General features: G+C 39.8%; 1 protein-coding gene across 4 annotated transcripts in view; it reads left to right on the plus strand.

The window, feature by feature from the left end:
- The window catches only part of Sobp (Sine oculis-binding protein), a 47,006-nt gene that overhangs the window by 8,802 nt on the left and 24,196 nt on the right, over positions 1-14,008 (plus strand). For all 4 annotated transcript variants that reach the window (XM_089843301.1, XM_089843303.1, XM_089843302.1 and 1 more), the window contains exon 2: positions 12,756-13,074. In XM_089843301.1, coding sequence (XP_089699427.1) covers positions 12,756-13,074 — 319 coding nt within the window. The remainder of the gene's footprint in view (positions 1-12,755; positions 13,075-14,008) is intronic.

Below are 14,008 nucleotides of genomic sequence, written 5' to 3' on the forward strand. Positions count from 1 at the left end.
TTCAAAAAAGTAATCATTATTCGTGGCTAAATTGTTAATGAAACGGAAGGCAAGGGAGGTGACTTCTTTTTCCAGTATAGATAAAACTCCCTTTATTAACGCGTAGACTGCGGATGGGATTATAAGAAGCTGAGGAGAATCGGCGAGGCGTTCATTATGAACGTAAAATTGGGCTCATTTCCAACTTGGGGTCCTTTGATACTCGATATCAGAAGTGCGTTATTTGAAGTCAATGGCGTGTAGTTTTAAACTTTCTTATTATAATCGAACCCTATAGTTTGCGGGCGTTTTTCGTGTTTTTGCCTGGCGTTTCTTCTTGATATTTCACCTGATACTTTTTCTCGACGGGGTGAAGAGATCCAATATCCTTCTTACTTTTTCCTTTAGACCTTTTCTTAGATCAGCAGCTGCGAACCAAAAACCTTCGCGTACGGTACATCGTACAAGCTCAATTTTTTTTTTCTTGCCCATATTTTCTTAGGGTCGACCGGGTATTGGGTTGCTTCGGCAGGGTTCCATTAAAAACGGCGAATATTCGAGCCGAGAAATTAAATACGTTCTCTACCACCGCGACCTCCTCCTCCTCCTCTCTCCTCTACACCTCTTTCCACCCTCGTCACGGAACCCCCGCGCGGGAGTATGGGTATCCTGGTGTATATACACCACTACGAGTGAATTCAATATCTCCAGTAATTCTGTACTCTATAATTGAAGTACAATGTACGCTGTTAAATATTTTTGATCGGTGTTCCAATATTTAAGGGAGAATTGCGTAAACTCGTGGATATATAGTACTACTCCAGTTTCGTCTTCGTCTCAACTTCGCCCTGTTAGCTGGCTTGGCATTGGAGAAATATACATTTTTTTTCTTCTATACCAAACCAAAACTCTCTCTCTCTCTCTCTTTCTGCTAAGTTCTCTGTGTCTTGGTTAGCGGTTTTCTCAAGTATGTAGTATATACCCTCATTTTTATTTATAGAATTTTTTTTTCTGTTGGTTTAAAGTCTGCTTTGTATCAAATTTCACCTCGTTTGCTAGCCTTCTTGTGTAACGTTCGACAAAATTGTCTAGAGTATGGCTAATTTTACATTTCTCATTCCTATCTGAAGTACTTTTTCATAAATTCTAGTTATTTCTACCGTTTATCCTTAATAGGTAGACAATTTTGACCGACGTAATACTCAATGTCGTCCTTAACGTAGTTCTCTTTTCCCATGACATGTACGGAGGTTCCCTTCGAACACAGCACTTTGGTTCTGTTTACGCTTTACCTTGGAGGAGGGATGGTTGATTCTACTCCAGTATAAACGTCCCTCCTCCAAGGATTGTGCTGGAAATCGGAATCCTAATTGGTAACATCCCACGCTCTGCGAAGACTGCGATACATCAACATTGCGTCATCTTGTAACACCACCATAACTTTATTAAGCAACTCTATACTGTATATTTTTGAAACCATCCACGTGATTGTGACGTAATACAACACTGAGTGGGGTATATAGTTTGGGTTGGGTTCGTATCTACGTTCAGTTCAAACCCTGAGAATTACTGATTTAGAAAAAAGAACTCGCACCGAAGCAAGGGAAAAAGCCTAATAACTTGATACCTAACCGGTCTACGTTATTTAATACCGGAACGGTTCCTATTTCGAGGCAAAAGTTCGTAAACATGGGCTTCGTATTACACTGGGAGTGCACCGGTGTACACTTCCAAGATGTAGTTACACTGGGGGAAAGGTTAAAATTAAATTCCTATAAACGCACTCTTGGACAGATGCAAAGAAAAAAAGAAATCTGAAATGATCGCGATTATGATTGAAGTTCTCTTTCTATAAACTTAACTTTTTTTCTTAAATATAAACTTGTTGCGAGAAATAAACAATGTATAATTAGCCCCACGTAATAGGAGGCCATAAAAAGTTTGAAGAAATTATAGAAGACTACTCTTCTTCTTGCTTCATCTCTTTCTCTCTGTTATTACGAAAGTTTCGGAAAAAGCCGCACCGAGTAGAATCATTAGACCATGATACTCTCCATAAGTATCAGTCGAAGGGATTTTTGGCACGGTCGCGACACCTTTTATCCAAACCTATATGGGTGTCTCGTAATTTCGGTGACGAGCGTCTCTTAGTGGCGTGTTTGTTATAAACAGAAGCCATTGCCTACTGTGATCTCTGTCTCTGTAGTCTTAGCCCTACTAGACCAAGGATAGAAATCACAGTCCGCCATTTCTATATCTCTTCTGGTTTGGAGTATTCGAAGATGGCGCTGAAGTCTTTCTAATTTTGTCTCGCATAGACAAGGCCGATATGCCTCTATGGGAAACCCTTACTTATTATATTCTCATAGGGTTATGATAGAATTAATAGCAGACGGTGCTCGAGCTTGTCCTCCCATTATACGTCTCCCAAATACAATAATAATAACTAGAGAAAGGATGGGGTTGAGAAGTTAGGGATTTCTCGTCGTTATTTAAATAATAGCCTTTATATTTAGTAAGTTTCGAAAATGTCTGAGAGGAAAATTTAATCGTCATTTCTTCGGGCTGTAAATACTTACTGTTTGGATTTCGAGATCGTCTTTTCTAGGAAGCAATATCGAGAAAATTGTATTAATACCCCGACCATATGGCCAATCTGCGTGAAACTCCGTGGATGTAAAGTCGAATGACATTCTTTTAAAAATTGTCTGTAGGGTTAATGCCACCGTAACCTGGAAAAACTTGGAAAATTATCAAATTAAGGGCATTTTAGAAGCTTCGAAAGTAAATGATTTAATCGTATTCAATATTCATGTAATATTTTCCATTAATTCACAATGTATCATTGAACATATGGGAATTTAGTCTACATCAATGGATAATGCACACCTCTTTTGTGTATGGATCAATTACTTCATTGAGAATTGAATATACAAGCGGGTTTAAAATTTAATAACTCTGTTACACGTATATATAGTTAGAAAATCGGCTTTAGTGTAATATTGTCGCCGCAATGGGAGTATGGGATAGGCATTAACTAAGGTCTTAACGCTTCTAGCGGCTTTGATGACGGGGACATGTCGTAATTCGGACACTGTATCATTATCGGCGATCATTATATTCTAATTCGCTTATAGCCAGTTTCGTCTCATCAACCCGGAAACGATTCCCAGTGGCGATAATAGCCAGCCATAGAGCTCGATTACATCATCACGTGGAAATTATTATACGAAAAAGATTCGAATGTGGGAATATTTAGTTGCGTATAAAAATAATTAAGGCACCCATTAGAAATATATAATATTAATAAATTGCCCGTCGATAATCTCATCAAAATACCGCGTAGTATAAAGGATGTGGGAATGTTGGGTATGCTGTAGTTTAAACGCTTATAGTCGCTACCTGTAGACCATTTTCTATAACCTTTTTTGCATCATGACATGCGCAGAAACGGCAACCTCATTTTTAGCGTCGAAATGGTTTATTATAGTTCATCAGGGTTAAGTGGTACATGCGCCTGTATTAAAAAATCCCTCGACATTTAAGACTTAAAACCAAAGTGACTTGAATGAACGATTTCGACTTCATTTTTCATTCTCGCTATCTTCACCCCCGTTGCATGCGAGCTTGCATTTATTTTGTAGATTGAGAAAAGTCATAAACCCGATATGGTCGCCTCTCGCGTCTAATTTTAGAACTTTTTCTCCTTCAATCCTCCATGAGGGGTATAGTCGTCTCATTTCTTCTTTCCTCTCTCTCTCTCTCACTCTCTTTCTTCAAGATAGCTCGAATCCCAAATAATCTCTCGTTTCATTTGTAAAAGTCTTGGAGAGCTAAGCTATATCGACTCTACTCTATCGGGAAGCTAGATCGTCTCCCCTACATACACGAATGTTTCTTAAAAATTTTTTTTTTTCATATCAAGGCCTATCATCACTTTTATAAAAGTATATATGATCCTCTCCAGCTTCCCTGGATGGATACTCCGTTCTCGTCCCTTTTATTAAGTCTCTTTAATCTTCTCTGCTGAGCATACCACCGCCATCCCCATCACTATACCAAAAATGGATTAGCTAGTTTTATTAAATAAAGAATAAATTGGATATTCAGGCCGCGGTACTGCCACCGCCATACGGTAACCCGGAATCTCTCTCTCCTCTCTCCTCTTCCGCATCCACAGCTCCCATCCTTTCATCTTTAGGGATGTTGCTTGCTTCTTTTACTCCTATGCCTGCAACTCCCGCAACAATTCTTCTGACGTGTAAGCACGCGCTCTTAGAGAGAGCCCTTATAGCTTCAAAAGCGAGTTAGGATCTCTAGAAAGTGAGCGGAACAACAGCTCCAGCTCCCTTGCTTACGAAAGAAGCGACGTACTTCCCAACTTTTCCGATAAAAGAGGATGCAAAATTAATTTAGGGGACCCAATCTTCTATTTCTATATTCAGCTTAATGCTTTCGCTAACTCCACTCGAGCCTCAATTTTATGGTTTGCTAAGATAATTAGTGGTTGGATGATGGGAGGTATATAGTGCTAAATTTGGGAGATTCGTTATGAAAAAATTGGACGTGTACTTCAAACTATATTAAGAAATATTTAAACTTGCTTACTTTTTTCCAGTGAATTACTTTTTTGATCTTCTCGAAAAGAGAATATTGTATTGAGTTGTCGCAGTGTCATACACTGTTTTGTTTTATTACGTAAGGAAGACTTTATTTACATTTCTAACCGCCATTTTCCAAGATGGCCGCTGATTGGGTAAATATTTCTTAACTATTACCAACCACAGATAATGTATTTGCAAAACTATAGTTTGAACTTGATTCGTAAAGCGATTTAAAGACATATTATTAATTTTCAAAAGACCTGCAACATTTTTCTGAATATTTCACGCCATATGGATGTTTATTCAAATTCTGTTGTTTGTTAGTTTTAAAAGAGTAATATTGATGCCTGACCGAGAAGCCCCATTCGTTCGGTGTATAGTCGACTATAGTTTATTTGGGAGAAGGTCCAAGGTATGACGTTTTAAAAGAAGAATTGGGTACACGGTCGGAACCCTTCGAGTTAGTTTTTAAGCCGGAGAAAAGACGAAAGACTTCTTGAGCTATTGCCTTTGGTCGACTTCCAAAAAAGCAAGCTATTCCCGCCCGTTTTTCCTCCGCCAACTTCTCAGATTCAATCTCCACGCCTGGAATCCGATTCAATCTTTTCGGCGGAAACGCTTTAGAAAAGTGTGTGGTCTTCTTCAGCTCAGCTTCTTTCTCTTTCTTCCTCTTTTCTCCTCTCGTCATCCCCCATCTTTATCCCCAGCATCCCCATCCTCATCCCAATCCCAAAAACCTTATTTTTCATCATCAGAATTTCCTCCGGTTCGAGAGAAAGAGCGATTGCTACAAACACTCTTTTCATTCGATGTTACGTTGGGAAGATATTTTCTTACTAATAAATCTCGCTAATGAATTATGAGTGGAGATATTTAGTAAAAAAAAGTAGGCCAAACACGTAAGTTTTCAAGATGTAGTAAAAATTAGGCTTAGCACGTAGTCATCAAAAAGAAAAAATTAAAAAACCCCACCAGTGATTTTATCGTTTTTTACTACTAATTAGAGTTGGTATTAGGTTACTGCGTACGTCATAAATATGTATGGTATTTTTGGAGTCACGTGATTATATATTTAAACCAATTAGACTAGAATATTTCCAAAAATATGATCAATTTCATCTTTTAAGAAATTCGACTATCGCCTAATCTGTTACTTTATCTCTGGATCAATCATACTCGAATTCAATTCCTTTTTTATTTTTTTATTTTTTCGTAAGAAATTAAGGTTGGTCTTGAAATTATCTTGAAGAGAGACTCTGCATGGGAATGTTAAAGAAAAAGAGACTTAAGAAAGAAAAAAAAGGTTCAAACAGGAACTATGCATTAGATCAAGTGCTTTCTCAAGATTCCTATAGCAATTTTTTTCCTTCTCCATTTTTCTCTAGTATAAACTCCCACTCTGCCTACCCAAGGGTCTTTTCCTATATTTTCCCAAATTTGGTCGAGGGGGTCCTTCTACATTTTCACCCTATAAAGGCGTTATTATATAGAAAACTGCTAATATGCCACCCGAACCCTCGGTTTTAAATTACTCAAGGATGCTGCTATATACGTTATCCCCTACAATTTCAAGTCCCCTTCAACTTCGCGCCATAAGCCCCGGAATATATGGGCGGGGGCATTTTTCATGACGTCATTGGGTCCTTGTGATCCAGGTTTCGATGATGGGACCCCCCGGAAAAGGGTATTCTTCACACCGGTATGGTGCAGATCAGGTGAAAAGTAGTTTGAGACTTGAAAGAACACCCGACCATACCTCCTCCCTCCCCAAAATTTGAGGGGCCCGATACTTGCCATTTTATTTGATAATCGGACAGTCTAGGAATTAAAATATTAAAGTAGTTTGACCGGTGGTCAGTTTTGGATCTTTGAGTTGAGTTCGCGCTATACTTTTTGGTTGTTTTTGGGGATGTTTTCGTGTTAGTTATCGGTGAGTCTTGTATGAACGTTCGACTCTTCGCCTTGTTTAGTAACATGGGGTAGAGAGTAAGTAAGTAATATTGGGGTCGCTATAGCCAGGCATACGAAGAAATGGCCAACCAGAGGAACTAAAACCAACCAGCCTGGGAATGTGGCGCGAAAAATATACACGTCTTATATGAACCATCCCATTTGTAGATTGCATCTAGTTGTAAACGATACCGGTTCGACCCTAGCTCTTCATCCATTGCATTCTTAGACTGGGACGAACTCTTAGTTGAGAAAGGGATAGAGTTGCTACCCGGGTATAAAGTTACCCAATGCTTCCCTTCGCCTACCCCACCCCCCTCCCATATCCCGAAAAACAGAACTAGAGATCTCTTCTTATGGGAAGAAGAGATGGGAGGCTTTTCTAAAAGCTCAAATAACGAAGAACGACTTTAGTTTCAAATTATGGGCGAATGCAAATCAAAGAGTTTTATATCAAGAAAGAAAAAGCTAAGGGCTAGCAGCAGCCCGGGCGCGCTCACGTTTAAAAAAGTTTTTTGGGCACCGACCGGTAAGAAGAGACTTAACCGGGCACGTAGGCAAAAGAGGATGGGTATTTTTTTTTTTTTTTTTGCTCCTTTCCTCTCAGGATAAAATAACAAATAGGAAAAAAAGCTTTTCTTTCGCTTCTTTTTTTTCTGATTACCCACAGTTTTCTAATGAGTGTGTCACAGAAACCTCGATCACTGGATCAAATAGCACCTCGGGATGTAGGCAGGCATAGGCTATAAGAACCACGCATGCAGCTTTTGCTATAGAAATCTTATTCCTCGTATTTCGGTCTGTTTTCACCTCACCATCTATATAGATCTTTTTTCACCCCTTTTTATCCGCGTGGCATCACCTCGCGCCTTTTTCCTCCAGCATCTCAAAGTGCTATATAGGAAGAATAATCCTAGTCTGCATGCAGGGTAACTAGAAACTTTCAATACACCCACATGGGTTTGCTATAAACCCCGTAGAATATAGCATCATAACCTTATATAACTGTTTAAAGGGAAGCTAAAGGGGTTATGCTTTAGTTCAATATGAATTACAGGCGGTGTATTTTGTAAAATTATGAGGAACAGTTTAGCTTTATCTTTGCTCAAATTTTGTTTTGATCTTTAGAGTTCGGATACAATGCGCTATACCTTCCTCTTCGCCTACACTCACTCGCTCGCTAGCTCTTTTCACTCTATTTTTCGGTTGTTAATTGTAAATTAATAGGAGTTTTTGTGCCCTGAACTGGGAAATGTAGGGTATAAAGTTACACGAGAGAACTCTAACCTTAATGGGTTAGAGCTATAGTTTCTAGCTCAGCAGTGCACGGTTTGGTCAAAAGAGCTATATAGCGAAACCTTCTGCTATGCGGGTAAAATGAGACCCCCAATGTTCGACGGGTTAGGGTTCGACTTACGGGTCTGCGCAATACGATATTTTTATTCGCGTCAGTATACTTTAGTATTAGCCCCCGCTCCTTTTTCCTAAAAGTATAAGAGCATCTATGGTACGTATACTAACACAAAGTATAACAATAGCCCCCTTTCTGCCGCTTACTTTATATAATATCCCAAACTTTTCCTATTTAAGTTTTCAACTTGAGTATATTAAAACTGAGGTTATACGAATACGCTGAACTTGTCCATATTACCAAATATACGTTCTGGATAGGGATGGAAAACTGTATCTCTATTATCCAGCGTCTATTTTCCCAGAGATTAAAATGCGTTCAGTATCATAACTTGTTGTTCTGGAGATAAAATCATCAGTCACTAAGCGAGTGGATTTCACGGTATTCCACAGAAAATCTTTATGGTTATGATATCCCGACTTGTTCAGTGTTTTTAGTTTTATTCTCCCTAACTTCGGGTTCATCAATTTCTTATTCAAGGTAGATTTACTATTTTTGCGTAATTTAAGCTTACAAACCAAAACATCTCGAATATCAACAAATATATAGAAGTAGAACCATGTCCCGCCCGGTACAACCTACGCCGCTTTAATTCGATCCTCGAGTCAAAAGAGTTACGAGAAAATGAAGGTATACAGAAACTAGAAACCACTACTAGAACCGCCGCCGCCGTCTTTCTCTCGCGACGAATTGTCGTGTCTTTTAAAAGGGACGATAAAATTTGATTTAACGTAGCTTTACTCTTCTTGTTATTTTTGTTATTATTCGTTTTCAAAGCAACGCCTTAATATTAAGTTACCTCGAGTTAAGGACGAGCTACCAGTCTTGAGCGAGCATTACGTTTAAAAGGTATTTTATTTCTTTTAAGAAACGGTAGTACCATTTTCTCCGAGAAATGTTACGCGGGCAATTAAACTTAATTCCTTTTCTCAGCTACATTTTTCTTAATATTATTTTTCTTTTTTATTTAATGTTTAACATTACTTCGTTTCCCTTAGCAGAACTCTAGTTCCGTTAAGTTCTCTAATTTCGACGATTCTGAAACTTTTAAAATATTTAAGGAAACGGGTTTTCGGGAAATGTTTAAAGATGTTATTAGGATTATACTGCGGGTTATATTTCAGAGTATCTTAGTCAAAGACGAATAATAATGCAGGGGAAATTGCAATGTTCAGGGGAATCTTCATTATAGGCGCAATTATGCTTTAATGCATGCCACGATCTCTCTTGTAGGGTATCCCTACATTATGATTCAACTTTTGTCCATGCACTGGGACAAGGGGTTTTCACTTTTGGGATCGTAAATTTATAAGATATGTTCTATAAGCATGACACTTCCTATGCTTCGTAATGCTAGAGACTTACTGATAGCTAGTTCTAGAACGACAAGGGAGAATTGCAGACTACACTCGGTAAAAATTGCAGTCCATCTAGGTCCTATTTAGTCTGTACTAAGCCTTTGACAGCGACTCACCAGGCGTCGCTTTACCTCGAATCTAAGACCTACCTCACTCACGTCATGACAAGCTCCAGTTTGTAACCAGTGACAAACTTATGAAAAACATATCTTATAAACTTATGGTTATATGTATGGACATGCGCGGTACTTAGTACTACTTTTACTAGTACCATACGTATACGTAACTCATAAAACTCTCCGCGGGGTTCTTAAATGAAAGTCATTAATCATTAGTTTACCCCCTTTTCGTCCCTATACTATACCGCTACGGCATTCCGAAGTCTATATAGCTTTGTAGTGATGGGAAGTAACATTGTCCGAACTACAATCTGACACAATAGGCCCGAGTAATATAGCGCGAGGCGAATTTTTCTCATATTATACAACTAAGGCCGGGTCGTCTAGCTTCACGGCGGGAGCTTTTAAAACTATTGTTAATGCCGAAATAGAAAATGTTTTTACATAATATTTCGTTTATTTTAATTAACAATGATACAGCGTACCCTGGATGAGAAAGTATTATATTTTTAGTCTTTAATCATGGCTATGAAATACTTCGATACCTAGTATGTATCTACCATCCTTGCTTTTTAATTATGAAAAATATGAATTTTTATCGTGGTGGGATGTTACTATACTCCACATGGAATTCAATTCGTAATGCGTTTTCTTATATATATATATATATATATATATATATATATATATATATATATATATATATATATATATATATATATAACAATCAGGTTGCCGTAACGAATCGTTGACATTTTTGAGGTTGCGTAAGTCTCATCCCTATCGGAGATTGCAATATTGAACCACTTTGAGTATACCAATATTAAACGTTCCCACGTGTTGAATATTCCCATTGAGACAGGATGTCTGACGTCTTGCCATATAGTGATTGACGATCTCTTTCCCCTTTGCATTTCCTCTCTTGGTTGTAGGTTCTCCGCCAGTTTCCTCCATCCGCGACCTTATAATAGTTTAGGCTAAGGATGCTGGCCTGCGCCAGGCAAAACTCATTTTCTGTTTTCTCCTCTCTCTCTCTCTTGGGGCTCTCTACTCTCCCTTTCTCTTCTGCTCTCGTTCAATAATGCGCGGGATGGAAATCTGAAAACGATTTACCCAAAGAGGAAGCGTCGTGATTTTTCCTTCTACTTCCTTCTGAAACACCCGAGTTACTTTGTCTACGTTAATAAAAACCGCGGTGCGGAAGATGAGAAATTTGGTTATAAGTTTTAGCCCCTCAATTCCCCTGGTACTCGGCTGCCGAGTTATACGGCGGTGCTAAGCGGTTGGAACATTTCTAAAGGCGTTCGTTTTATGCAGTTTTCTCTAGGGCTAGTGTCACCTTTATAAGAGCGATAGGAATTAGAAGGGTCTATTAGTGGTTATAATATTTTTTCACGTTTTAGTCTACTAGGCCTACTGGAGATTGAAATTGAAACGTTTCCGTTTCTCTCGGCTCAAGACATACCTCATAACAGAAGCCTTTAATAATGAAGTACTCTGTGACTTCTAGTGTGTCCCGTTGGCCTATACGTCTGTCTTATTTCCAGGACTTGTCACTCCTAATTTCGGGGTTTAAAAATAGACAGTTATCGCGTCACTTGGTTATTTTTTTCCAACCATCTCTTTCTCATGAACTTTTGCGAAGGAGAACGTAGGAGGAGTTTGAGTTCCATTTTCCAAAAGAAAAATGAGTCTTCTTAGAACTATATCATTGAATACGCGTTGTCCATTTCCAATTATATACCGGGTTCTCCTAAAAGAATGCCTTTCCAAACCCCCTTAGTCTTCGCTTTTTCATTTTCTTTTTTATCTCGAACTGGACTTCCTCGAGCAGATAGCGCGCGGCGAGTACCTTCTCGGACACTCTATAGTTATGTCCCGGAGTAGATATTTTTTTACGGATCTTCCGCCTCCCTCACTTCGGCCACTAAGGGTGATGACCATTGCTAAGGTTCTCGGGCGACAGCTCTTGGTTGTCCGTGAAATATGGGTGAACACGCCCATGGCCAGCGATCCAGTTCAAATCCCCCCTTCTTTTTTTTTCTCCGTTCCCCCGCGCTCTGGTGATTTCACCGAATTGTCCGGTCCGACGTGTTTGGTCCTTAGATCGTGGATTAAAGAAGGGGGAGGGGGTCATTCTACCGATTTCCGAGTTGTGTAATGATCGTTATCGCGCGCTTTTACGAGCCTTACAATTGACAAGAGCGAATTTTCTATATCGTAGCTCGGGCCAAGATCTCCTTCATCCCCCTCACTGGTGAACTCTAGAGCAACCTTTAGGGCAACGCGGCAATGGCTGTTATAATTATTACAACGTTCTACAGAACACTGCTGCAGGGTGTGAACTATAGGGAAGATGCGGAATGATGTTTTTTTCTTTTGCCCATGTACCCCCAAAAAACAGTCCTCGATTTTTTATAACCATACTGGCCCTTGAGATCGAGAAACCTATAAAATAATATTGGGAATGCCGCGGGGGTGAGAGTGAATCTGCCGAGAAAAGTGATTATTTATTGATTTTAAATTATGAGTAGTGCGCTGTTGGGCCCTGAGAGTGTTATGTCCATCATGGACCCCCATATTCCGTTCTAGGTTCCAGGATAAGGGGTCTAACAAAGAAAAGAAATAGACTTAGGCGTATGGTATATTTTTCTTTATGGATTTCGTAAGGTTTTTTTTTATCCGGATCGAGGGTGTGAACTGAAAATGCTCATTTTTTCCTCCTACTTGAGTCTCTTTTTGCTCCACCATGCTTCAACGTTTCGCTTTCTCTTGGGATAAAATAATATGGTAGACCTCCTCGACTTTTTTACTGGGATGGGAGACTGTGTAAAGAGATGAAGAGCAAGATAGAACCTAGGGATAGGGAGGATTTTTTGTCTTCTCGTTTTTTCTGTAGGAATTTAACTTGTTAGAAGATCCTTCCTGCAATGTACCCTTCTTTGCTTGCTTCAGTTTTGGGAGGGTTTAACCCTTGGGATTGAGAAGAAAGTGGTAGATTATAGGGAATGACGGAGATTTGTGTGAAGAATCATGGACGAGAAAGAGTCAAACAGTTTATATCTAAAAGCGGAAGTAATGTTCGTAACTTGCTGTGAAACCTTTTACACCACAGTTCATGGATATCTAGCTTATTTTGAGGCTAAAAAAATAAGTTTATTTTCAATTGGAGGTGCGGAGACATCGAAGTAAGCTTTTGAGAGAGTAGGGATAAAAAAATCCTTATCATAATTGGTCGTTTCCTGTTAATATCTTGCTTAGTAATTATTTGTTCATTACGCAACGGAACATTCTCCTAATGGGTTTTTTGTTTTGTTTAAATTTTGTCAATTAGGACTACGCCGAGACGACAATGAACGAGATACTGGGCTGGTACGGTTACGATAAAGTGGACAGTCGCGACACGCAGGGTTTGAACTTGACTCATTTTCGTGGCACGTCCAATTCTCCGGACAATCACTTGGGACCAGGTAGCGGTTCCGACGACGCTGGTTCCTCATCTAGGGAAGGTCCAGCCGGGGGTAGCGAAGGTGGTGGTCCAGTAGGGTCCGTAACCGGAACGGGGAGCAGACCACCAACTGCTGGACCAACGACACCCAATGGACCCTCGACTTCTCCTAACCCCAATGAAGAAGGAACAGGATCGGCTGAAGGTAAGTGGCATCATTAAACTTAAAAATTCCCGGAATCAGAGTTAAGTTAGTGTGAGAATGAGCGTTCGTTCTTGATCTTCATTTGAAACCGCGTACTTAGGCCTTCATTTTGGTTACGTGATTTTTCTTAAAATTCCTCCTTTTGAAAAGACGCCTGAAGAGGTGAGCCTTACTTACCCTGGCAGCTTGTATCTAATTAGTGTGTGCCGCGTATTACATAATGAAGGAACCCGGGTGGACATCCCTTTTGCTAGCTCGAGGATGGCAATGGGAGGGAGGGGGGTTGCGAGAGGGGTGTTCCCTCTGTCGTTCGGGAGACAACCTTCTCAAGTCGGCCGCCTACTTTGGCGCCGTAAGGATGACCCTCCGCCTCCCTTGGCATGCACGCGGTCGGTATATGCACTTGGACCGCGAGCGCGGCTCTCTTCATAACTGATAATCGCCTTTAATAAGGCTGCATTATCATTCGAAAAGGGGAAGGGAGGAAGTATGGAGTAGGGTGTGGGTCTTTCGCGTTGCTTCGGGACGAGACACATTTATGCCCTTAATGTGTCCTTCTCTTTTCCCCCGCTACGAATACCACCGCGTTTCTCCTCTCGCAAATGAGCTTCTACCATGCCAGCGTCGACTACGGATAATTAAGTCTAACTATGGTTTGTCCAGTGACGCGGAACCAGTAGAAACGGAAGGCAGGAATGAGAAATACGCTTAATGTCATCGTTACCCTTTATACATTTCTTCCTACCTTCCCCTGTATTAGCACAAACTTAGATATATGGTCGCACGCTGTTCCTCGTTGTCAAAGAAAATAAAGTCCTTACAACGATGGTTAGCTAGCGGCACGATATATTAATCTTTCTTAATGTTGTTATTTTATGACAATTTGGAGAAAACAAAACCTCAGTTGCTTTTTATATTGTTGACAATATAGTTT

This window comes from Phalangium opilio, unplaced genomic scaffold, assembly GCF_054372755.1.
Source record: "Phalangium opilio isolate 3A_F unplaced genomic scaffold, DU_Popi_V2 ptg000070l_1, whole genome shotgun sequence".
Taxonomy (NCBI): Eukaryota; Metazoa; Arthropoda; class Arachnida; order Opiliones; family Phalangiidae; genus Phalangium; species Phalangium opilio.